Source organism: Xenopus laevis, chromosome 7L (genome assembly GCF_017654675.1).
Source record: "Xenopus laevis strain J_2021 chromosome 7L, Xenopus_laevis_v10.1, whole genome shotgun sequence".
In the NCBI taxonomy this organism is placed as follows: domain Eukaryota; kingdom Metazoa; phylum Chordata; class Amphibia; order Anura; family Pipidae; genus Xenopus; species Xenopus laevis.
The window spans coordinates 108,828,005-108,851,897 of NC_054383.1; the positions used below are offsets into that span (position 1 = coordinate 108,828,005).

Genomic DNA, 23,893 nt, shown 5'->3' on the forward strand with positions numbered 1-23,893 from the left:
CTTTTATTACATATAATTTTAGGGAAATTGCTCCATGCGTGCAACTGCCCGTTCGGCATCCTCACAGTTAAAGTGGCATGCGAAGGAACTGAAAAACAGGGTCTCATCAAATCATGGGCAAAAGGAGGTGGGGCTGGTCAGTAGCCTCACTCCCTGGGTAAAGCTGGCAGCAGACCAGAATGCACACTTTAGAAAGATAGATTGAAGTCACTCTCAGGACCAGACACACAAGAGCACAAGCCAAGTCACAGCACAGCCTTTGAACCCCAGGAGAAAAGGTGAGAGAGGCGACTGCATACACAAACATACACACATATAGTAAGAGCGACGGGGAGATACTACTGAAGCATGCTTTCATTTCAATTTACAAGAACATGCAGGTGTTTCTAAGAAAACCCATAGCAAATAACGTGGCATGAGGAATGGTGTATTAGTGTTATTGCAATAGGTACTGGGCTGCCGATTTAAGGAAAGCATGCATAATTATATACCGCAAATGAGCACATTGCCAATGATTTATGCATTTAACAGCGTGAATTAAAATTTCTTTGGAGTTGGAAAATAATGAACATGCACCAGGGGCTGTTTCTGGTCTTCTATTGCCAACTGAAATGGTAGAAATTAATGAAATTTAAAATGGTCACGTTTTATGAATTTTGTGATGCGAAGTGGTTTCCTGCTTGCATAAATATGCTATAGTATGTAATTGCCCATATGTTACAACTCTACATAAAACCCACATGAAAATGTGCTTAGCTTTTTAACATCAGTAATCGTTACCGCGTGTTTTCATTTTTAAGGGAAATAGGAATTGTGTGAATGGAATCATTTTGTCAGCTGCAAATCAGCATTCCTGGTTTTCCAGAAATCCTGGCGTGACAACCAAGGGAAAGAAAAAGTTTCAGAGAATGTGCATGAGTGGATATTTTAACACCTGTTTATTAGTCTGCCTTGTGTTTTAAAAAAAAATACAGATTAAAGGGGTTATTTATTAAAGCCGAATGCCAAAAACTTGAAAAAAAATTCTAGTTTTTTTACTATAAAATCCGAAGTTTTTAGTGGAAAAAAACCCTTCAGATGGAAAAAGTCTGAATCTGAAAATCCAGCATCTCAGACCTACTGAGGTTGTATATATCAGTGGGAGAGGCCCTTATCCTATTTGGAATTTTCTGTGGTGTGAGCTAGAATTAGCCTGAAAATCTGGCTATTTTGGGCAAAAATCTGAAAAAATTGAGCGATTAAGGAAAAAACTCTTAAAATTTGGATTTTCACTTGATTTTTTGGGATTTGTCACTGACTAAATTGTGCTTTTTTAATAATAAATAAGCTCCAATCGTGAATTCTAGTTTGGTCAGACTTTATGAATTAAAATAGTCAGAAAAATGTGGATTTTGATAAATAAGGCCCTAAACATAATATAGGGCTCATTTATATCAGGGGATTTAGATGAGTGTTACTTGCATTACACTTTTTCTTGTGTCAAAATAATGTCACACAAATGGAGGCCATATGCCCCTATAAACAACCACTCAAAAGAGCCCTTAAGATATTCACTGAAGTGGTAGAAGTTTGCCATTTTATCCCATAAATTAAATATGACTGAATTATTAATTTATGGGATAAAATGGCAAACTTCTAAAATGATTTGGATATTAAAACATTGAATATAATGATCACAAGTAGTTTTAATATTTGCAAGATATTAGTTGATCTTGAAATAGTGCCTTTTATGTTTTTATTGGATAAAAAAAAGACAAAAAGGGGAGGTGATTCATTACACTTCAAAATTGCTTTTAGAGGAACAAAGAGTCTAGATGGAGTTTTTGAGAAAAAGTAAAGTCTGGGAAAAGATGCAATTGCTTTAGAGAGACAGGAAGTGCAAAGGCAGAGACAGAGAGGCCTACACAGGAAGTGCTCAGTCACACAGTGAAATCATGACATGAACCTGCAAAAATAACAGACAGAATAGCCAATAGAACATTGTAAATACATCATTATTTTCATGATGATGATAATAATATATATATATATATATATATATATATCTTATATGTGCTGTGTAAAAGTGGGTATGTGGGAATGAAGCAGAAAATGAACTGTAGGTTATGTATTTAATTATTATTATTCTAGTGCCATTTCATTTCTTAGCTTCCCATATTTGCACTCTGGTATTTTAGGAGTTTCTGAATCAGTGTTAATAGTAAAAATAAAAAGTAAATTTGTGTTTTACCTCCTTTTAATAAACATAGCTCAAGTTTCTAAACTGTTTCAGTTCCTCCTAATAACTATGTCATTACATTATATTTAAAATAAATCAAACTATGCTGTTTGGAAAATAAAATACAGACTTACTGAGTCACCTCTGCCATATGAGGCTGCTGGAAAAGCATAAACGAATGGACAGCACCAGTGACTTTTATTTGTTTATTTGTCAGTGAACAGCTTTATAAAATAATAAGGAATCATGTTCTTTTCAGGACTGGTGTGCCTCTGTGTTGTATTGACATGGACACCACAATGGAAATTCTATTCATGGAACATTCCACTGATAAGTTTGCTTTTGTACTAACTCTTTAACCAAGGCATTTTTCCAAAACAATGTATACCCTCAATAAGCTAAGCTGCGAGTTATAGTTTTACTAAATAGCGACTAATGCTAATATATATATATATATATATATATATACAAATGTCCCATAGGTGACGGCACTCCAAAAGTAATCAGGATACATAGGTCATCTAGTTATAAATCAGGTTTATTGGTGGACCAACGTTTCGATTCCGTATCGGAATCTTCGTCAGGGTGAGAACCCTCACCCTGACGAAGATTCCGATACGGAATCGAAACGTTGGTCCACCAATAAACCTGATTTATAACTAGATGACCTATGTATCCTGATTACTTTTGGAGTGCCGTCACCTATGGGACATTTGTATATTTCTACAGACTGGCACCCAGCTTTTGTATTCCACTTATGGTGTGCGCTCCACGTTCGCTTGGACTATATATATATATATATATATATGGAATCTGTTATCCATAACAGATCCAGATTTTAAAAATGATTTCCTTTTTCGATGTAACATAGTAAGCTAGGTTGAAAAAAAAACACGTCCATCAAGTTCAACCTTTTAACTTTTTTTTTAACCTGCCTAGCTTCCAGATGATCTAGAGGAAGGCAAAAAACAACTGTAATAACAAAAAACAACTGTAACAGGCTGTAATAATAAAACAAAACATTGCACTTGATCCAAATTAAGATATAATTAATCCTTATTGAAAGCAAGACCAGTCTATCGAGATTATTAAATGTTTACATTATTTTCTAGTAGACTTAAGGTATGAAGATCCAAATTATGGAATGATCCATTATCCAGAAAACCCCAGGTCCCGAGAATTCTGGATAACAGGTCACATACCTGCATAACCACAAATCACCAATAAAATGGCATGAATCATGCTCATCATGTAGAAAACAATGCAAAGAAAATAAATGTCCTTCTACTGTACCTATAATTTGATATACACTAGATCAGTAAACTCTGTTAGGTTGCCAAGTTTTTTGGAAACAAACATTAGTCTTTGTACAGGTATAGGATCCCTTATCCCCGATATCCAGAAAGCTTAGAATTACCGAATGGCTCCCATAGACTCAATTTTATCCAAATAATCCAATTTTTTTAAAATTATTTCCTTTTTCTCTGTAATAATAATACAGTGACTTGTACAGGTATAGGATCCCTTATCCGGAAACCCGATATCCAGAAAGCTCCGAATTACGGAATGTCTCCCATAGACTCCATTTTATCCAAATAATCCAAATTTTTAAAAATGATTTCCATTTTCTCTGTAATAATAATACAGTTGCTTGTACTTGTTTCCAACTAAGATATAATTTATCCTTATTGGAAGCAAAACCAGCCTATTGGGTTTATTTAATGTTTAAATGAATTTCTAGTAGACTTAAGGCAAGAAGACCCAAATTACGGAAAGATCCGTTATCCGGAAAACCCCAGGTCCCGAGCATTCTGGATAACAGGTCCCATACCTGTATTATTTTTTAATTTTAATTTATAACATTGGTTTGATGGATCATTTTTAGTTTTTCTGGGCTTGCAAAATAGGCAAATTAAATCTGTATACATTTTTTTAGAGTGGTTTTCAAATTCAAGTATTCCAGAGTAACAACAGACTTGCTTTACAAGCTGGTATAGAGCAAAGAAACATTATCCAATGGTAATCTAAACAAGCTTAATGTAATAATGAATCGCTAACTTGAGTAACACTGAAAATACTGCCAGTTGTTTACACTTAGGGGCAGATTTATCAAGGGTCAAATTTCGAAGTAGAAAAAGCTTTGAAATTCAAACATCGAATTGGAATACTTCGACTTCAAATATCGAAGTTGAAGTTTTTTTACATCGAATTTGACCATTTGCGGTCAAAGTAAAATCATTTGATCGAACAATGAAATCCTTCGAATCAAATGATTTTTCTTCGACTTCCAAAAACTTAGAAAATGCTCTAGAAGGTCCCCATAGGCTAACATAGCACTTCGGCAGGTTTAATTTGGCGAAGTATTGAAGTCGAAGTTCTTTTAAAGAGACAGTACTTAGATTATCGAATGGTCAAATATTCGAATGATTTTACTTCGAATCGAATTCGAAGTATCCTATTCGATGGTCAAATTAAAAAATTTAAAAATTACTTCGAATTTCTAATTTTTTTACTTCGTAAATTCCCTTGAAATCACTACGACCCTTGATAAATCTGCCCCTAAAATGTATGGATTAGAGACACTTAGAAAACATTGCCATTGTTGGCCCATGGGACTGTTATAGAATAGACTAAGGAATTAAACTGTTGGCTTTCCAGCTCTTGTGAATCAGCCAAGAATTAAGGCAGATATTCAATAAGTTGCCAGGTCAAAAGCACATAGAGTACATTGAGTTATATAAAATAAGCACAATCAAAATGCAACACCAATACACACATTGTAGGAATCTGGAAAAAAAATAGCAAATGGCGGGTTAAAATGTTAATTTTCATAAGAAATGACAGAAAAAAAGAGTGATGTTGCAGGGCATATTATTTAACCAAGTAATTACAGGTATAGGATCTGTTATCCGGAAACCCATTATCCAGAAAGATCTGAATTTCTGGAAGACCACCTTCCATAGACTCCATTTTATCTAAATTATCCAAATTTGTATTTGTTATTTCCTTTTTCCCTGTAAAAAAAACTATATCTTGTACTTAATCCAAACTAAGATTTAACTAATCCTTATTGGGAGCAAACCCAGCCTATTGGGTTTATTTCATGTTTAAATTATTTTCTAGTAGACTTACGGTATGAATATCCAAAATACGGAAAGATCCATTATCTGAAAAATCCCAGGTCCCGAACATGGGAAAACATGAGCATGGAATGGAAATAAAGATATAACAGTATTCACTAGTAATACCCATAGGCAAATAATTCAGTGTTTAGTTCATTAGTTCATAAAGACTTGCTCCCTAAATCAAGGGATAAACTTTACCCTTAGGCATTAACCTTGCTGTCAACCTTGATTTAAATAATATAACAATATTTTTGCATTATTTATTTTATTAGTGAAGACATAAATAATATAATATGGGAAACCAGGTAATCTCGCCCACATAAACATCTATATGATTGACACGGTAATCCTTGAAATTGCTAGTGCAGCTATATGACAGTGGGAGCAGAAGGTCATTAGGAGTATGGATTATGGGTGTATTTAACTGTATCTATTTTTAAATGTTACGTTTCCTTCCCTACAGCTTTGCATTTGCACATTAGAAGACTTGTCAAACAATTTGTGGCTAAAGAACATTACATTTTAATTAAAGTTCAATTTTACCCGTATTTTACCAATGTTAAAGGTTCAATAAAGGTTCAATGCGTGCAAGGGGAAAAGGCACACTGTTTTGTAAAGCGATAAAATCTGTATTATCACAAAATTGTTGTAGGGAACCATTTTCCAGGGCATAAAGGGAATGGTCAAGTACACAAAAAAATGAGTAATAAGCGTAGCAACATATTTGGTCACAGATAACCAGGATGGTCATATACAGTGTTATAGAGGTTAATATGGGCATGGTGCTATTTTTATACCACATGGTTCCACCCCCTCGAGAAACACACTTGCACATGGCGTTTAAGTCCTTTAACGAAATTTAATAGATGACAGGACTAAGGAACAAAAATATCCAATGGCACTTGTCTATCATTATAAGTGTGTAGGTGTTACAGATGACCCAGGCACCTGCACCAGATATGGCTCTAAAAAAAATATTAATTTAAGATAAATGTATAATATAAACTCTATTGTTTTCAGTTACTGTCATTATTTAGATCTATCCAAGTGTATTTATTAAATGCTCCAAGCAGTCTGCTGCTGACATGCAATAAAATAAACGTATGTAGGCCCATAACCCAAGTTATGTATTCTATTCCTTCTTGTTATTTAGCTGCTTATTCCTTTTTTGGGATTAGAAGCTTGTACGTGTAAAATGAGCATACTAACAAAGAATACATATGTGGATAGATGATACATAGATAGAAAAATATAGTAAAATATTGATTATTTACACAAACAAATGTCCATATCAATGCTTAAAAAGAAAACAAAGACATAAGAAATAGGCAATGAACCAACATTTTATTATTTCCTTAAAATTAAGAATAACATAATCTGTGACAATTTTACCTTTGGGGAATAGACTATGTTCATATATGCAAGAAGCATTAATGAACCATTTAAGTCCTTGGAAAGTGAGATCATTAATATCCTCTTCCTTAAAATAACTGGTATTTTGTGATATGATTCCTCATTATCTATACCCAAGTATTGGATCTCCTTTGCTTTTCATAGATTGCTTGGATACAAATTCTAGAGCATTTAGGACACTTGGTTTGTACATACCATTATAATTATGTGCAAACATATCTTTTAAAGTAGTAGCAGCTGCGAGACTGTGAGATGATTGTTAATGCAAGTCTGTCATTCAGCTGTGTTGTACTATGGGAAATGACTTGTTAAGTGGCAATATATATCTGCCAGCAATTTTGTTTTTAAATACGTTATTTACGTCCTCAGAGCTTTTAGCGGTTAAGTACTTTTCTTTGGGTTTATAAGAAACACAGTCAGCTCACCTGCTTGATGTTTATATTGCCACGTTAATGTTACTGCTGCTGACATGACATTATTCTCCTTTGTTTGTCGGGAACTATATAAAGTGAAAATATTACTATATAATACACAAAAGCTATGAATATCTTGTAAATTATATCCTTATAAACGGTGAGGTCTGATGTCATCAGTTATAAACGGTGAGTTCTGATGTCATTTCTGTCACATGACTCACTGAAATTTGTGTATTATAATAAATAAAGTACCCCCAGTTGCAAAATATGGGGATATTAGAAGTTACCGAGGAGTTTCATGACTATATAAAAACACGAGGCCGAAGGCCGAGTGTTTTTATACAGGTCATGAAACTCCTCGGTAACTTATAATATCCTTATATTTTACAAGAGGGGGTACTTTATTCACTATATATGCAATAAAACACAATGCATATAATATTAGTACTACATATTGCTTTTATAGTAATATGTATACTATAAACAAAATAATTTTACCAATGTTACCAATATACTTGCAATAGCTTGCAATATACTGTATAGAAAAGCTTATGACATTGAAGGTAATATATTATTCTAGTCCTAGTGAGGTTTGGCTACTTGGCACAGTTGGGAAAGTTCAACTGTTCAGGGAGAGAGTAATAAGTGACAATAGTAAGAGACCAAACCCAATAAGTGAAAGAAAAAAGGAGCAACCAATAAGATGTTTGCTTTTAAACAGGTAACCTGTAAATGCTACCTTCTGATTGGTTGCTTATGGTTACTGCTCCTGGGCAAACTTAATGCCGTTTATTACATACCCCCCTATATACTATACAAACCAACTATGTGATACAAATATGCACAACACATAAATGTTTCCTCGGCACTAATAATTTTGCCTTTGCAAAAGCAGTTCTTTTGTGCAAAAAGAATAATGATGCAACTTTATACAAAGCTTGCAGTGTAATTGCAAATTACATAGGAGCCAAGGTTTCTTAAATGTAAAAGAAACAATTACTACAAATAATGCGTGTGTGGAATGTTCTTTTGCCCCTGACTGAAAATAATCTTAAGTATAAAGAAACAACCTGATGATCGGATCTCCGTGGTTTTATAGTGGAAAAAAAAGTGGAGAAAATAGTCAATGTGATTTTCCTGATAAAAACAAGGAATTACAGGTATGGGGCGTTGTATCCAGAATGCTCAGGACCTGGGGTTTTCCAGATAGTAGTTTAGATCTCCATACTCTTATCCTGGAATTACACTGTGCGCGTTCTTCAGATCCTATGGGATGAGAGGAAGCCAAGGCGTCACGTCAGATGCGCAGATGTAAGTAATACAAATGTCGCATCTACAAACTGATTGCATCCGACACGATGAAGACGCAACCTGCAGTGTACGCATCCAACAGTCGTGTCGCGTTTGATGCAATCAGTTTGAAGATGCGACATTTGTATCATTTAGATTCGGCGCATCCGACATGACACCTGTGCTTCCTCTCATCGCGTCAGATCAGAAGGACGCGCACAGTGTAGTTCTAGGCTAAGGGGAAGATTTATCAAAATGTAAGATAAGAACTCACCCCAGAATAATGTATTAACTTTCTATTCATTCCAATTGGATTTTTAGAATCATATTTATCAATGGGGGAAGTTAGAGTTCACCACTTGATAAATGAAATCTATTTTTAGAACTGGATTTATCAAATGGTAAGTTCTAACTTTCACCCATTGATAAATATGATTCTTAAAACCCATAGGAATAAATAGAATGTGGGTGAGTTCTAAACTCACATTTTGATAAATCTGCCTCTAAATAAACCAAATAATGTCTTGCCTTCAATAAAGATTAATTATATCCTAGTTGAGATCAAGTACAAGGTGCTGTTTTATAACTACAGAGACAATTTTTTAAAAATGTTAAATAATTGATTAAAATGAGACAGGAGACAGCCTTCCTGTGATTTGGAGCTTTCTGGATAATGAGTTTCTGGGTAACGGATCCCATACCTGTATTTGAAAATAGTGTTTAAAAGCAAAACACTTTCCTTTGATATCACACCCAGAGCTGTTTTTAAAAAGCTTTCATGTTGTATGGCTTGTCAATATCAAAGTACCCTTGAACATTCTTTATGTATTATGCTGTGTAAAAACAGGGGGTTAATACACCACACATTGCCAGGCTTTGTTGTGTAAAAAATGGCATAAAAATCAGCGTAACATTTTTACACAGTTTTTCTTAGAGTGACTTCCGCCGGAAGCAATATAAAATAATGGTGACCAATCTGGTGTTCTCATAGCACTGTTTTTTTTACCGAATTTTCAATCCCATTTATAAAATGCAGGGCATGTGCGTAACAGACCTCTGTGCCTTTGAGAGCAGGTTGCTTAATCAGGCATGTTTAGCAGGAGCTGCAGTGACAAACACTGCTCATATTCAGATTTCACGAGGATTTGTGGCTAACGTGTTGTTGGCATGTGCAGTAAATCTAAACTGAAGACATCATGAACAAGGGGAAACCGTGGCCAGCACTGAAATTGTCTCCCATGATAAATTACATTCAGTTCGCATTATAATGGTTTACAAATGTTCTAAACAGTCCAGCAAATGAAGTTGGAATATTACGGAGGTTATTTATTTAACCTCAATTTTTCTGGTCGGGATTTTTGGGGCAAAAACATTGAAAAAAATTGATTTTTTTTCAAGATTTATTATACACCAATGCTGCAAAAAGCCTGAATCCCAGAATCTACCATCTCAACCTGTTGAGGCCATGTATAAGTCAATGGGAGATGTCCCTATGCTAATTTGAAGATATTGTGGTTTGCACTGGGTTTAGCCCCATAATCCGAAAAATTTAGGGTTTTCGGGCAAAAACCTGAGTGATTTTAACTAACCTTTAGTAACCATCCTTTTGTTCCGTTAGTGACTAAGTCACACTAAGGGGCATATTTATTACACTGTGTAAAATGAAATTTGCCAAAAAAACTGTGTAAAATAAGGGCTGAACTCCACGGCGCATTGATGTCCGATTTGTCACCATATGAAGACTCGGATGTGAAGAAGATAATGGAACTGAACTTGAAATCGCAGGTACAAACTACATTTTTCCGACTGTCGGATGAAGATGCAGCGTGCGGCGTGGTGAATTTATCAAGATGTGTGTAATTTTAAGTCATGCGAAGTTGCTTCTGGCGGAAGTCACTTCTCACTTGTCAATTGTACGATTCGGGTTTCACTCGATTTTATCTAGTTTTTTACCAATCCAATTTATTTCAGTTATTTTATTAATAAATAAGGGAATGGGAATTTGGTTTGAGCTTTTAATTTTGAAATAATGAGATAAAATCGATGCACACTGGATGAGGCAATGAAAAAGTGGGCATTTAGGGGCATATTTATTATGTGGCGAAAAAAATGGCGGGATGATACACCACCCATCAGCGTAGTGTAATTTTAAGTCATGTGAGATCCAGATTTGCTGCCGTTATTTTACATTGCTTCCGGAGGAAGTCACTCTAAGAAAAAAAAGCCGTTTTTTTTAAGCCGTATTGTACAAAGAGTTCGAAAAATTGTACCATTCGGGTTTTCGCTAGATTTTATCTTGTTTTTTACCAATCCAATAAATTTTATCAATAAAAAAGAGGATGAGAGTTTGGTCGAGCTTTTAATATTGAAACAATGAGAAAAAATTTAGGGGCATATTTATTATGTGGTATAAAAAAATACACCACACGTCAGCAGGCTTTGCTGTGTAAAAAATGGCGTACATTTTTTATGCATTTTTTCTTACAGTGACTTATGGCAGAAGCAATGTAACATAACAGCTGTAAATCTGCCATTCACATGGCATAAAATGAAACACACCTTGCTAAATTAACTGTTTATTATACACAACTTTTTACACTGTTTCTTCTACGAATATTATTTTAAACAGCATAATAGTCCCTTAATGGCCCCTAATGTGTGCAGGTATGTGTAACCTACACCAAGAACTACAATTGCTACTTCAACTTTTTAAACCCAAAAGGTTGTTACTCAATGTAACGGATAACTTCAGGATTGATTTGATCACAGCTAAGCCTGCTCTGCTTATGGGTCTTTCAGCTGTGTGTTCCCTGCAGTTCCCATACATTTAGTCCTTGTGATTTGATATTGCATTGCATCACTCGGAATGCTGTGCTACCATTTTGCATGCACAGAAAGGTAACGTTCCCTGAAGGCACAAGGATGTCTTGAGCTACAAGGTGTCGGCAGTTGCAGCTATCATATGTGCCTGTAGAAGATGACAATAAGATACATACCTGTATTAGTTAGATAGACATATCACATACAGTGTTCCCTGTTTGGTGCAATGATGTTGGGATATTTCTTAATAGTAGTGACATACACACTGTTTCAAGACAATGTGCTAAGGACAACAACGGTCCCTTTAAAATACATGGTATACATATTAAAAGAGTTATGAATTATTTGAACAAGCTCTTGTGCAATAGATTATATTATTTTACCTTTTCGGTAACAGTTGCAATATTCAGCTTTAAACCCACCAGACATTATGAAAGTCCCTTTTCCCATAAACATTATGCATACCGTATAACTTTACAAATGTCATCTAACTGCCCATAAAAGTATTTTACACAGGCATTCCTGCATGCTATTCTGTCTATAAAATTAGACAGTTTCATTTGTGTTTTAGATGACTGTTTGAGATTTGCAGTGAAACACTTTCCGTTTAGCAGCTGGATTCTGTTTTGCCAGAGATATCAGATTTACAGTTTTCATAGCAATTAAGTCACTATTTTAGCTATGCGTTCTACAGCCAATTAACTGTGTAATTCTGTTCAGGCAAAGAAAAGGGATCCCTAGAGCAAGAGAAAATTGGCTGGAAGTGTGCACGATGGGGAGGAAAAGGAATAGGTGGTCTGGAAAGTCAATGAGATCACTTTAGATAGATGGGGAGCAGAACATTTGTGTGCACAGATAAGATGTCAGCTCAGGGAGGGAACAGTAGCACAGATGAAGTTGTTACGAATTACTGAATTTGCTGTTGTTATGTGGGAATAGAGGGAATAGGAAAAAATCTAGGTTGCTTGTAGGTAACCAAATGTGGTAAATGTGTAAACATCTCAAGAGCCTTTTGTCGGTGTTACACTCCACATGTGGCGCTTACCTAATGGCACGGACAAACCTGAGCCACTCTGCAGTGGTATTGGGAGAGACTGGGTACCTGGTACTTACTAGCACAGTGCCTGCACCTAGTGGGATCCGGGAATGTACCTACGGGTGGCCCCACTAGGAATACAGTAATAAAACACACACAGTATTTGTTCCTATTCGCTATATGGAGTACACCCACCACTGTGACAGGGGAGGCAGTACTCCATGAAATGAGTATGAAGGTAGGAGCAAAAAATACAGCTTAGCGGAGGGCACTCCAACAATAGAGCAAAATATGCAAAACTTTTGGACGAGGTGCAAACAACCCAAATGTAACCCCCACATTAATTAACCCAAAACTCTATATTGCACGCTTTGGGTTTGCAACATTTTTCAAACTATATGACATTTTTTACTATACATTAGAGTCTATGGGTGTTTTTTCCCAGCAAAAGGCAGCAAAATCTTTTGCTCATCTGTAGTCAGTGTCCTTATCAGAGGCATTCACGTCAAAGCAAGAAAGAAAGGAACACAAGTTGGGCAGAAATCCCAGCTGGAGTCCTTGACATGTCTTTTCTTGCCTGTTAGCAATCACATTCACTTGCTGCTCTTACTGCAGTTGGAAACAAAATCTGGCAAATCACGAGGACATCATCTTCATTTTAAAGAGGATGAGGTGCCTGCCAATAAGAAATAAAGAGCACAAATGTTTCCATCCCAAATGTTGTAAATATGATGTGTTAAGTACTTGCCTACTATGGGGCAAATTCATTAAGATTCGTAGTTGCGCCAGGCGGAACTTCGCCAGGCGTAGTTTCGCCAGCGCTCCGCAAATTCACTAAAATCCGAAGTTGCGCTCAGGGGTAGCGTAAGGTTGCGAAGTTGCGCTAGCGTTGATTCGCTAAGTGAAGCGAAGTTACGCTAGCGATGGTTAATTTGCATACGGCGCCAAATTCAAATTTCAATGGAGGAATACGTACAATCACTACACAAACCTTCAAAACATCAAATAAAAATGTTATTTTGCCCTACACATGTGCCCACTGTATAGTTAAGTTGCCGTGAGTTAGGAAATGTAGGGGGGAAGGAGGGAACCCCCAAAAAAAATTTCGATCTTTTTCAGTCTATCACCCATAATATAGAAAAAACGCAAGCGTTTTTTGGGACTTAGAAAAAATGTGAACTTTTTTTGAAGCAATCCCTATCTACTCTATTGCGCTTTGCCTGGTCTGAGGTGGCGAAGGAAGTCTAGCGTAAAAGGTAGCGTTCAGTACAATGCGTGCGTTAGTGAATTTGCGTAGTTACGTCCGATGCGCAAATTCGCCAGGCGTAAGGGTGCGAAGTAACACTAGCGAATTTACGCCAGCATTCGTTAGTGAATTTGCGAAGTAACGAAAATGACCAACGCTAGCGAATTGCTAGCGTTAGGTGCTTCGGCGCTTAGTGAATTTGCCCCTAAATGTTTGCTTCTTCAGTGGCAACTGTGAAAATAATTATAGATGAGAAAACCAATGAGACATCATTTTGCTATTATATTTTATGCACGCCAACCATATGTACCAATGCTTTTACTGAATTATGCTTTCAGTATTAATGGGCTTTTTAAACACAATTGTTGTCTTGGTCCAGCAATATGGCAGCTTTGGACAGAGGCAGATCATGAGACTTATGCAGCCACATGGACGCCCAGTGAGCTTCTACTGTATATGGATAATCAGTTGCATTATCTGTGCTAAAATTTTAGTAAACTGTGACCACTATCTAGCTCAGTAATCCCCAACCAGTAGCTCGTGAGCAACATGTTGCTCTCCAACCCCTTGAATGTTGCTCTCAGTGTCCTCAAAGCAAGTGCTTATTTTTGAATTCCTGGCTTGGAAGCAAGTTTTAATTGCATAAAAGCGAAGTATAGTGCCAAGTAGAGCCTGTTGTAGGCTTCCAGTCTACATAGGGGCTACCAAATAGCCAATCCCAGCACTTATTTGGCACCCCAAGGAACTTTTTATACTTTTGTTGCCCCCCAACTCTTTTTACATTTGAATGTGGCTCTCGGGTAAAAAGGGTGGGGACCCCTGATCTAGCTGGTCAGGGGCAGATGAGTAAATATATACTGTATCTATGGATCCCCAGCAAATATTTGGAAATACCCTCTCAGATCCACCAATGGAGCATTGGAAGATAACATTTTCAAACATATGAGATCATCTGCAGCTGAAGAGGATCACAAGTGTGTCAAAATGGCACCAGATCAGGCAAACATGCCAAGATGTTAAGGCAGTAAGGTCCAAACTGCCCAACCAAATCTAGGCACATATGATCAGCTTTAGAGTGTTAGATGAAGAGTTTGAAATGAATGAAGAAAGATGGTAAATGATCAGGTGCAGACAATGGGAGATTAGCACGCTATAGAAATAGTGGGAAACTGAAATAAAAAAGAAAAATACAATCTATGAAACCACCTACTGAAACATAACATAATCCTGTTCCCCCACTGAAACGGTGCTTCATTCTTCACATTTCTGAATGTGTCAGTAATGTAATTACAGCTTGTCCAAATCGTGTCCTTGTGCAGCGAACAAATATGTGGAACGAATAATGAATGTGAACTTAAAGGGCTCAAGTAAACTTCAGTAGAGCTATCGGATGTCTCTGTGTGTAATGCTCTGAAACCAATCAGTGAGATTTTTAGCTATCTGTGCAATAAACAGACTATAAAACAAAGTTTTCCTTAAGACCTTCCTTTGGACAATTTAGCACATGAAAATGGAATGTGCCAATGTAAATAGTTCCCATTACAAGTCGGAAAAAAAAACAACCCCCAACCCAATCCCAATGCAAAGGCCATTTCATGTCGCCCCTCTCTCACACCAAACATGTAACATTCCATAGTGATGTCACATCGAAGTAGTCAATATATCCCTATTGCTTTGCAATAATAAATAGAAATCGCAAAGGGATGTTCAGTATAATGTTGCAAGATAAAGGCAATTCTGCACCTAGCGTGGGATTGGTGAATGCAATGCCAGTAGGCTTAACGTAGTCCTGTCCTTACCATTTTGCAGCATTGAGATCTTTGGCAATTCAGAAAAGGGCAAGTGTGCAAAAAAACATGCCAGTTGGACCAGTTTTTGCAGTTTGCACTCTGCCTTGCACTTTTTATATGACTCATATAGGGTTTTCGCTTTGCATGTTAATTACTATAAACTAGTAGTGAAATAGTGTTATCACTAGGATTTCCCCCTACAAAGACACACTTTTATAATTTCATAATTTAGTCGTGATTGACCTTGCCACAGGTGCGGAAAGGAATGTCTCAGACATGACAAATCTCATAAATGATTCTACATGACAAGATCTATGCAAGCTGCTCCTATTTCACCAGTGGTTTGGCTACATATGGGAACTGATGAACCAACTTAAAAATTAAATATAACATTGATGAATGAAAGGAACAAAACGTACCTGCATACTGTATGCTCAGTGGTTTTAATTTGGTGATAAAAGGATTTTGAAGGGTAAGGATGTGGGAATGTTGCATGCTAGTCAAAGAGGCATAGACAGACACAAGTATTTATGCAAACACTGGTAAATTAAAGATGTTGGAGCAATGTCCATGTCAATACTAACTTTCTTGTGTGTTACTAGGACACATCGACAATGAATCTCAACAGTGGTCTAGAAGCAGCCAGTATGTTGGATGAGATGATAGAACTGACTGCCCAAACTCTGTCCAGGATGGAGGTGTCGGATCACTACAGAGTCATAAAAGAACTAGGAAGGGGAAAATATGGACAGGTGGTATTAGTGATCCATCGTCAGCGAGGTAACATGCAATGCAACAATGGCTAATGTTCATCTCATGGTCCAAAGTGAAATAGACTACCATGTTGCTTTTTTTGAATGGTCTAACTAGAAAGCAATGTCATGTTAATGTTCAAATGAACAAATCATAGAATCAAATCATAGAATGTTAACTCTTTGCCTGTTTCTGAGAGTCTTATATGTTTTCTTCTTCTTACATATAACACTTTTTCTTTAAGGAACACCAATGGCCCTGAAGCTTCTTCCAAAGATGCACATCAAAAAGCAAAATTTCCTCTATGAATACTGTGTGGCACTCACCCTCTCAGCCCATACAAACATCATTGGCATGTTCGGAATTGCATTTGAATCTGCAGAACATTATGGATTTCTGTATGAAGCTGCTCTACAGAGGGATCTAATCTCCATTATTAAACCAAAAGTAAGAATCACACTAATATATACACACAAATATATACCCTGCAATATACAGTATACTGCATGTATAATATGCTGTTCCTTAAAGGGGAACTATAAGCGAAAATGAAAATGTAATAAAAGCTTGTTTGTGAAGATTCTCATTCATCCAGGTCATCCAACTGGCTTTCTCAATTCATTATGACTTGTAAAAAGATCTTTCTAGAATAATGTTGCTCCATTTTTTTAATAAACACTACATCCCTGTCTGCTTTAAACCCAGCAACACAATGAGGCAACTGGTTCACCTAAAAGACCCAAACCCAAAGCACAAGAAGAGTAACATTGTGTATACAGTGCAGTGTAGTGAGGAGTATTCTGATTTGTATGTGGAAGAAACCAAACAACAGTTACACCAGCGTATGGCACAGCACAGAACAGTCAGGACTAAGCCATGTACCTACATCTAAAGGAAAAGACTGCTAAATCCAGATTCTAGACTGAGAGAACGACTGGTTCAAAAGAGGTGTTAAAGAAGCCATGAATGTAAAAACGGAAAAACCAAGTTTGAATAGAGGCAGAGGGGGGTGCGACATCTATTGTCTGCCACATACAATGCTGTTTTGCCACCTCTCCCTGGAAGGTTTAATAACACCTCAAAGTTTGCGCTAATACAATCAACACCTAATTTCATGAGATTTTTGCTGAACAGATTATGCTGATTGGAGTAACATTCCAGTGTATTTATTCCAGAAAGATCTTTTTTACAAATCATTCTGAATTGAGAAAGCCAGTCAGATGACTGGAGAAACGGCTTAAAAAAAAAACAGCATGTCCATTTGATTTGACTTATTTCTACAGTAATAAAAGCTTTATCATGCTTAAATACGACATTTTCTAAATATAATCAATTATACATTTTGTAGTGTTTCTGAAATAATCAAGTTACTCTTCACTATCCCACCTTAGCATCTATCTCTCATCATTCTCTTTTATGCACGAGTCTGGAGTCAGATTTTGATTTACATTTAGGTCTAAAACAGCCTTTGGTGGGAGGGGTGCTTTTCTGCCTGCAGGATGTAGCTCACTCTTTCAAAATTACTAGAAATCGTGTCTCTCTACATGCAAGATTTGTGCCAAAGTCAGTTATTTTATTTTGCCGGAATCAGTTAGTTGAGTTTGCTTTAATAAATCTAGTAGGAAAGGCAGCCCCCCAAAAGATGTATTCGATCTGGCAATCTAAATCTGACTCCAGACTGCATGAATGAGAGAATGAAAAAAGCCAGATGTTGAGAGGGATATAGTGAAGAGTAGCTTATGTAAGTAGCGTTATGTAAGTAGCTAGGTTTCTTGGCATGCAAGTACAAGTAGGGTTCTATGGTAACTAGACAGCTCAAGGTGTCAGATGATTTAATCTTGCTTCCTACACTTTTCTTGATCAGAGGTTTTAAAATATTCGTGAGGCATGTTATAGTTTGCTTCCTGAGCAAGAAGCCAAGAGAACATGTATAGCCAGCAACTGCATGGGACATGGTTTTACTTCTCGCACCGTGGGGCAGAAAAACGGCACATGGTCCATAGTTGGGTAGATAGCTATCCCATAGTGTCTTTTAGGGCTCAGATAGTTACATAGATTGATCAGTTCCAGTAACTCAAAGCAAAAATAGTTAGTTATGAGTCTTACAGTAGTAGAATAATAAAAAGCAATAACTAGTCTGGTAATTCTTCTTTAAGTTGTTATTATTATTAACTGTATTAATGTATTTTTAGAGTGCCAACATATTGTGCATCACTGTAAAATAAATGTGTTTATACAAAGAAATCACATGTATTACTTTTATAGAACATACAGAGTTACATACATAACAACCAGTACCAGTACAAAAGGTGAGGAAGGCCCTGTGCAAAAGAGCTTACAATCTAAAGGGGAAGGGAATGAGACACAAGGGTTGGGAGTGGGCAAGATCACAAATCAGCAGGTGAGAGATGTAGCATATGGTATTGCATTTGGTAGCTAAACAGAGTGAGGGTAGGCTTCTCGAAATAAGTGTGTTTTAAGAGATCGCTAATAATTAGGGATGGTCGAATTTTTTCGCCTCGTTTCGCCGAAAAAATGACGCCCATAGACTCGTATGGCGACGCGCATCAAAACAGTTTCGCCGCGCGACAAAATTTTTTTGACGCCCATAGACTTTAATGGGCGTCTGCGATATTTCGCCGGCGGCGAATTTTTGGCGAAGCGAAACGGGTCAAATTCGCCCATCCCTACTAATATTAAGAAATACATTTAATACATTAAAAACATCTTTTCAGTATAATATACAGTACATATATAGATTTTTTTCTTCCCCATAGGAAGGAGTACCTGAACAAGCAGGCAAGCAATGTACTAAGCAACTGGTCAGTGCTCTTGAATTCATTCATAGCAGAGGATTGGTCTACCGAGATGTTAAACCAGAGAACGTGCTACTCTTTGGCAGGGACTGCCAACACATCAAACTCACAGACTTTGGTTTAACTCGGCCCAGAGGCACAATTCTCAAACTGATATCCGGGATAATCCCTTATACTGCACCAGAACTGAGTAACACCAGGAATGGGGACGGAGTGCCCATTGATTTTACTCTTGATGCTTGGGCTTTTGGAGTTCTTCTCTTCTGTCTAATGACAGGATATTTTCCTTGGGAAAAAACACTTCCTTCTGACCCATTCTTTGAAGACTATGTGGTGTGGCAAGAAACAGGCAATAGCGAAGACTTATCCCGTCACTGGAAGAAATTGACTGCAGAAGCAATGGACATGCTCAGCAACTTAATGGCTCTGAATCCAACAGTGAGAAGCCCCGTCAACAAGGCCTTAAAATATTTGGACTATCCATGGAGAGTTGACAACTGGAGAGCAATAGAAGGATTGGATTAATGGCTTCCTTCATCTGCAATTTAAATATAATATGGCCTCATTGAACCTGATATGCATTAATCAAGGGCTATTATAGTTTATGTCCAAGTTAAAAGGAGTTTTAGCTTCATTTCTCCTACATTGATTTTACTGGATTACTTTTCCTTAACTGGCTGTTTCTTTGGCAGTCATTATTTTACCCATTCCTGCAGATGTACAGCATTCTAGCCAGTCACACTTAAACCTACACTGTCTCAAGTTATGATGGTGTCCACATTATTTGTTCATATTTAATAAGGATTTCAGTATAGATTGTGCAATAGAAGGTAGGTCTTGCAAACTTGCCACTGGATTTGTAATTGTAGAGAGATGAGAAAATATGCAATGTTTAAGAAAAACACATTGAATGGACATTTTAAATGAATCCCATACAAACAATACTAAGCAGCCAAAGAGGGCAGCTTTACAGATTCATGTTATAAGATATTTTTTATGGGTTATAATTACGTAGTTGTTTATTGCAATACAATAGGATAACTTGGTGCAATCACCATGTATTTGTACAGTAAACACTTTCTGTCTTGTAACGCGCAGAAAAGTGAAATTCTGCCTTTCTTAATACTTGTATAGGTGTCAAGCTATTCTTAAAAGTAGAATGAAGGTCTAAAATTTATTTTTGATACATAGTATTCAGAATTGCGCATTTCTATATTATTTGTCTTGAGCTTCAGAACCACATATTGAATGAACTGTTAAAGATATATTCAGTTTCTGACTTTAAGGGAACTAAACTAGTCTAAATTAAAGTATTATATGAAAAGTATATATTATTAATATTATACTATAGTATTATATGAAAAGTATAAAACTTGTTGGAGCTATATTAAGATTGAGTTAGACTTGAGCATCTTCATCACGGAGTGCATCAGAGGGGAAATTTGTTTTTCCTGACTCCAAGATGGCAATCGTACAAGTCCCAACAAGTGGAAGAAATTGAATATGTTATAGTATATTTCTACCTGCATAAGCTTGTTACAATAATGAAGTACTGTATGTGTGTGCATCAGGACTATCAATGTTTGTGATTAAACAAATAGGGCATTAGATGCCATGGTTTAGCTGTACAATACAGGGCATAAGGACAGGGTGTTAGGTAGGATTCTAAGAATTAGGGGTTAAATTGCAAAAAATAAATAAATATAAAAGCCTAGTTAATAGTCAAGGAATACAGTAGCTGCTCTGATCCCAGCTGATGCAGTGGGCTGGCGTCCACCTATTTTAAATTGACTTTTATTGGTTTTGAAAATTACATTTATTGGTTTTGATATGTTTTCTAAGTATACCATAAAGAAAAAAGAAGAATGCAAGATGGTTTGTAATTAAACCAACTAATAAAGCATAACTTTTATTTTATGGAAACAAGGAAATAAAACACAGACCAAAGTTAGTCTGATACAAATACAACCAAGTGTGGTCGATATTTATATTTGTAGACCTCATCAATGACGGCATATTGAATAAAAGATAGCAAAGCTCTGGCTATTCACTGTAAGCTGATGCCATGCTGTCATTAAGTCAGTGACAGATTAAAGGGCACATTGCCAAATACGAGTGCATGCCTCAGGTTCACTTTATCACTAAGTAGAGTGATGCAACCTAAATACTAAAGAGGAATATAACAGTATGCAATGCCAATGGAAAAGTGACCATACATGTGTATGTAAGAAGAGAAATTACCGTCACTCAGGACTTTGATGCAAGCGGGCCAAGCCCTGCGTGTTTATTCAACGTAACGTTTCGGGGGCGTACCCCTTCATCAGACTCAGAGTCTGACGAAGGGGTACGCCCCGAAACGTAATTTCTCTTCTTATCTATGCTGTTGGGGGTGCCGATCCCCTCCTTTGCTGAGAAACCAGACGAAAATTGACGGGAGAGGCCAGGGTGTGCTGGTGGGTTATCTGAATTGGACACACATGTGTATGCCCATTTGTATGGTATCTGTCTGTATGGCTTGTGGACCAAGTGGTTGAATAACATAGAGTATTGCAGTCCAACCTCTCTTCCACTCCTACTGTGCAGCAGCTCAACAAATAACCCATAGAATTTTCATGATTAAAACAACAGGCAAAAAGTATGTTCAGCATATGCCCAATTCATTGCACTCATGTTGAACAAAGGGGTATACTTATTGGAAGATGGGTCAATAAATTGTAAATTATCATCAACCCTTACTTTATATATTACCTCAAACATTAGGGACAGCTGAAGAGCCCAAGCTTGAAGTGCTATACAAATCGAGAATTTTTCTCAGCTCCCAAGAGAGGTTTATTATACTAAGATAAATAAACGGAATGTCATAAACCTTTGACAGCAAGATTAGGCTATAGAGCATTGTCCTGTTTTGCTATAAAAGTGAATATATCAGGCACAAGATATATATCCAACATGATATCTGATATACTATAATATGCAGCAGTGAACTTGTTCTACAATGTGCAGTGCATGTGTGATTCTAAGTTACCTTTCACATAATGTATTTATCTTGCCAATAGCCAGTAGCGTAATGTTCCCAATCAAAAAGTGAATAGCTGCTGAGGCTAATGTTACTAACACAACGTTGATAAAACAGGTCTATCAATTAATGTCTAGTTCACAACAGCTGATGGAGCACATTGAGTACACTCTGAGGATTACATTAGGCTCTGCAGACACATATTTAAATCTTCATCACCTAGATATTTAATTGTAAAACACTGCCAAGGTTCCACCATTGCTCTGTGTCAGATAACAGAATTGTGTGACTTCCCAAAGCTACAAGATAAGCTTAGCATGAACCTGGAGGAATCAAGCGTTTCTTTGTTTCAGGGAATAATGGCAAACTTTGAGAATAGAGGTGTATTTTCATTTTTCCTTTCTTTTTGACATGTATATCTAAACAAAAAACATAATATGTCATCATATAAGTCATCATAAGGCTATTCCATTTGTAGTCCAAGCAGTTTATGCAGAAAGAGGTCAGGAAAAAGGTACCGGGGGGGGGGCATGGGTTGGTTGTTACTCTCCAATATATATTTATGGCCCCTGATTATGCCGACATTATGACTTTGATATGCTCTAGGCCATGTAGTATGTCATCTTATTGGGCCAACACAGTACTGAGCTACACAATGTTCTAATTTGCACTGATGGCCTATGTTAGAAGTTAGGCTTGTACAACATGCCACAAATACATGATGTGTTCTGACAATTCATACATTTTTTAATTACAAATTAATAGAGTTTAAATAAACAGTAACACATTAAACTTTTATTTAACTATTTAAAAAACAGTAATTAATTATTATTTATTATTAATAAAGAGTTTTGGGCACTTGCAGAATAATATGTATAGCATGTAGTGTAGAAATGTGTGTGTGCACATATTTGGTGAAGCAGTCACATTACATAAATTGCTCAGTGGAATAAACCACAGCAGCAAACCAGCCTAGTTAAGCGACAATAATGATAAGCAAATATCTGGTTTCTATGGGTTATGGCACCAGACTAAATGTGCACCTTTTAATTGCCATATTTTTAATATTTAACTATTGCTAACTAAAACAGCATTAATAATTTGCTCCTGTTTGTTTCCTATATACTGCCTTAAGTGGTCTTCACTGGGATGAGGAAGGCAAAACTCCCTGTACAGACTACTAAACTAAAAGGGAAGCTTATAATTCATTTGTAGTACATATTGTATGATGTAGATAGCAGCAGTCTAATTTGTCATTGTTTTTAATTTTTGTTGTTGATTCATAATTAATTATATATTTTATCTGCAAACAGATTAAAACATTGTGATAATCAAAATGTCAGAATAGAATAAATATATATAAGAACAGGGTGGGAGAAAAATAAGTCTTATTACGACAATAATAATGATAGCTTCACAGTCAAGTTGTTTGAAAATAGAATGCTTGCTGGCAGTGTACTAATTGAATTAGTAATTGAAAAATAAAAAAACATTCTTCACTGTGCATCTTTATTGTTTAATTGGTTATGGCTCTACTACACATAGCCACCCACTGCAAAACATTGGGTTTTAGATGCAGGTATATGCAAGGGTGCACATAACAGCACAAACCAGCCAGGGAAAATGTAAGATACATTTCCATTAGTGAACAGAAATTTCAGCCCAATAATATACCCCACACCAACCTGCACGCCCTTACTTACCAGGGACTTTATGTTTGTAAATGGTCAACAACCAGATCATAGTTGCAGGAGAATTGTGTGTTGAGATTATTACAAGTGTTTTATTATTAAGCTTTTTGTTGCAATATTTGTCAAATATGTAGATCTTGTGTAATAACATTACAATAAATTATATGGATCTGCCAGTTTCCCAAATTTGTGTCTGCTTTGACCATGGACACTTTTTCTCCCAAGGAATCTGTTTTTGTACAAAGGAGATACCTTCACCTTCA

The 23,893-nt window shown here is 36.4% G+C and overlaps 1 protein-coding gene across 1 annotated transcript; it reads left to right on the forward strand.

Moving 5' to 3' along the window:
- Positions 1-173: 173 nt before the first annotated feature.
- Positions 174-23,816, forward strand: sbk2.L (SH3 domain binding kinase family member 2 L homeolog). The gene is made up of 4 exons (XM_018226206.2): positions 174-278; positions 15,957-16,134; positions 16,352-16,554; positions 18,885-23,816. The coding sequence occupies exons 2-4, from the start codon at positions 15,969-15,971 to the stop codon at positions 19,446-19,448; spliced, it is 933 nt and encodes a 310-aa protein (XP_018081695.1). The 5' UTR covers positions 174-278; positions 15,957-15,968; the 3' UTR covers positions 19,449-23,816.
- The last annotated feature ends 77 nt before the right edge of the window (positions 23,817-23,893 follow it).

Excerpts from the sequence above, each read along its gene's own strand:
- sbk2.L (XM_018226206.2), top strand. The coding sequence starts at position 15,969 with ATGAATCTCAACAGTGGTCTAGAAGCAGCCAGTATGTTGGATGAGATG. Across the intron at positions 16,135-16,351 it reads AGTGATCCATCGTCAGCGAG|GAACACCAATGGCCCTGAAG; the intron begins GTAACATGCAAT and ends TTTTTCTTTAAG. Across the intron at positions 16,555-18,884 it reads TCTCCATTATTAAACCAAAA|GAAGGAGTACCTGAACAAGC; the intron begins GTAAGAATCACA and ends TCTTCCCCATAG.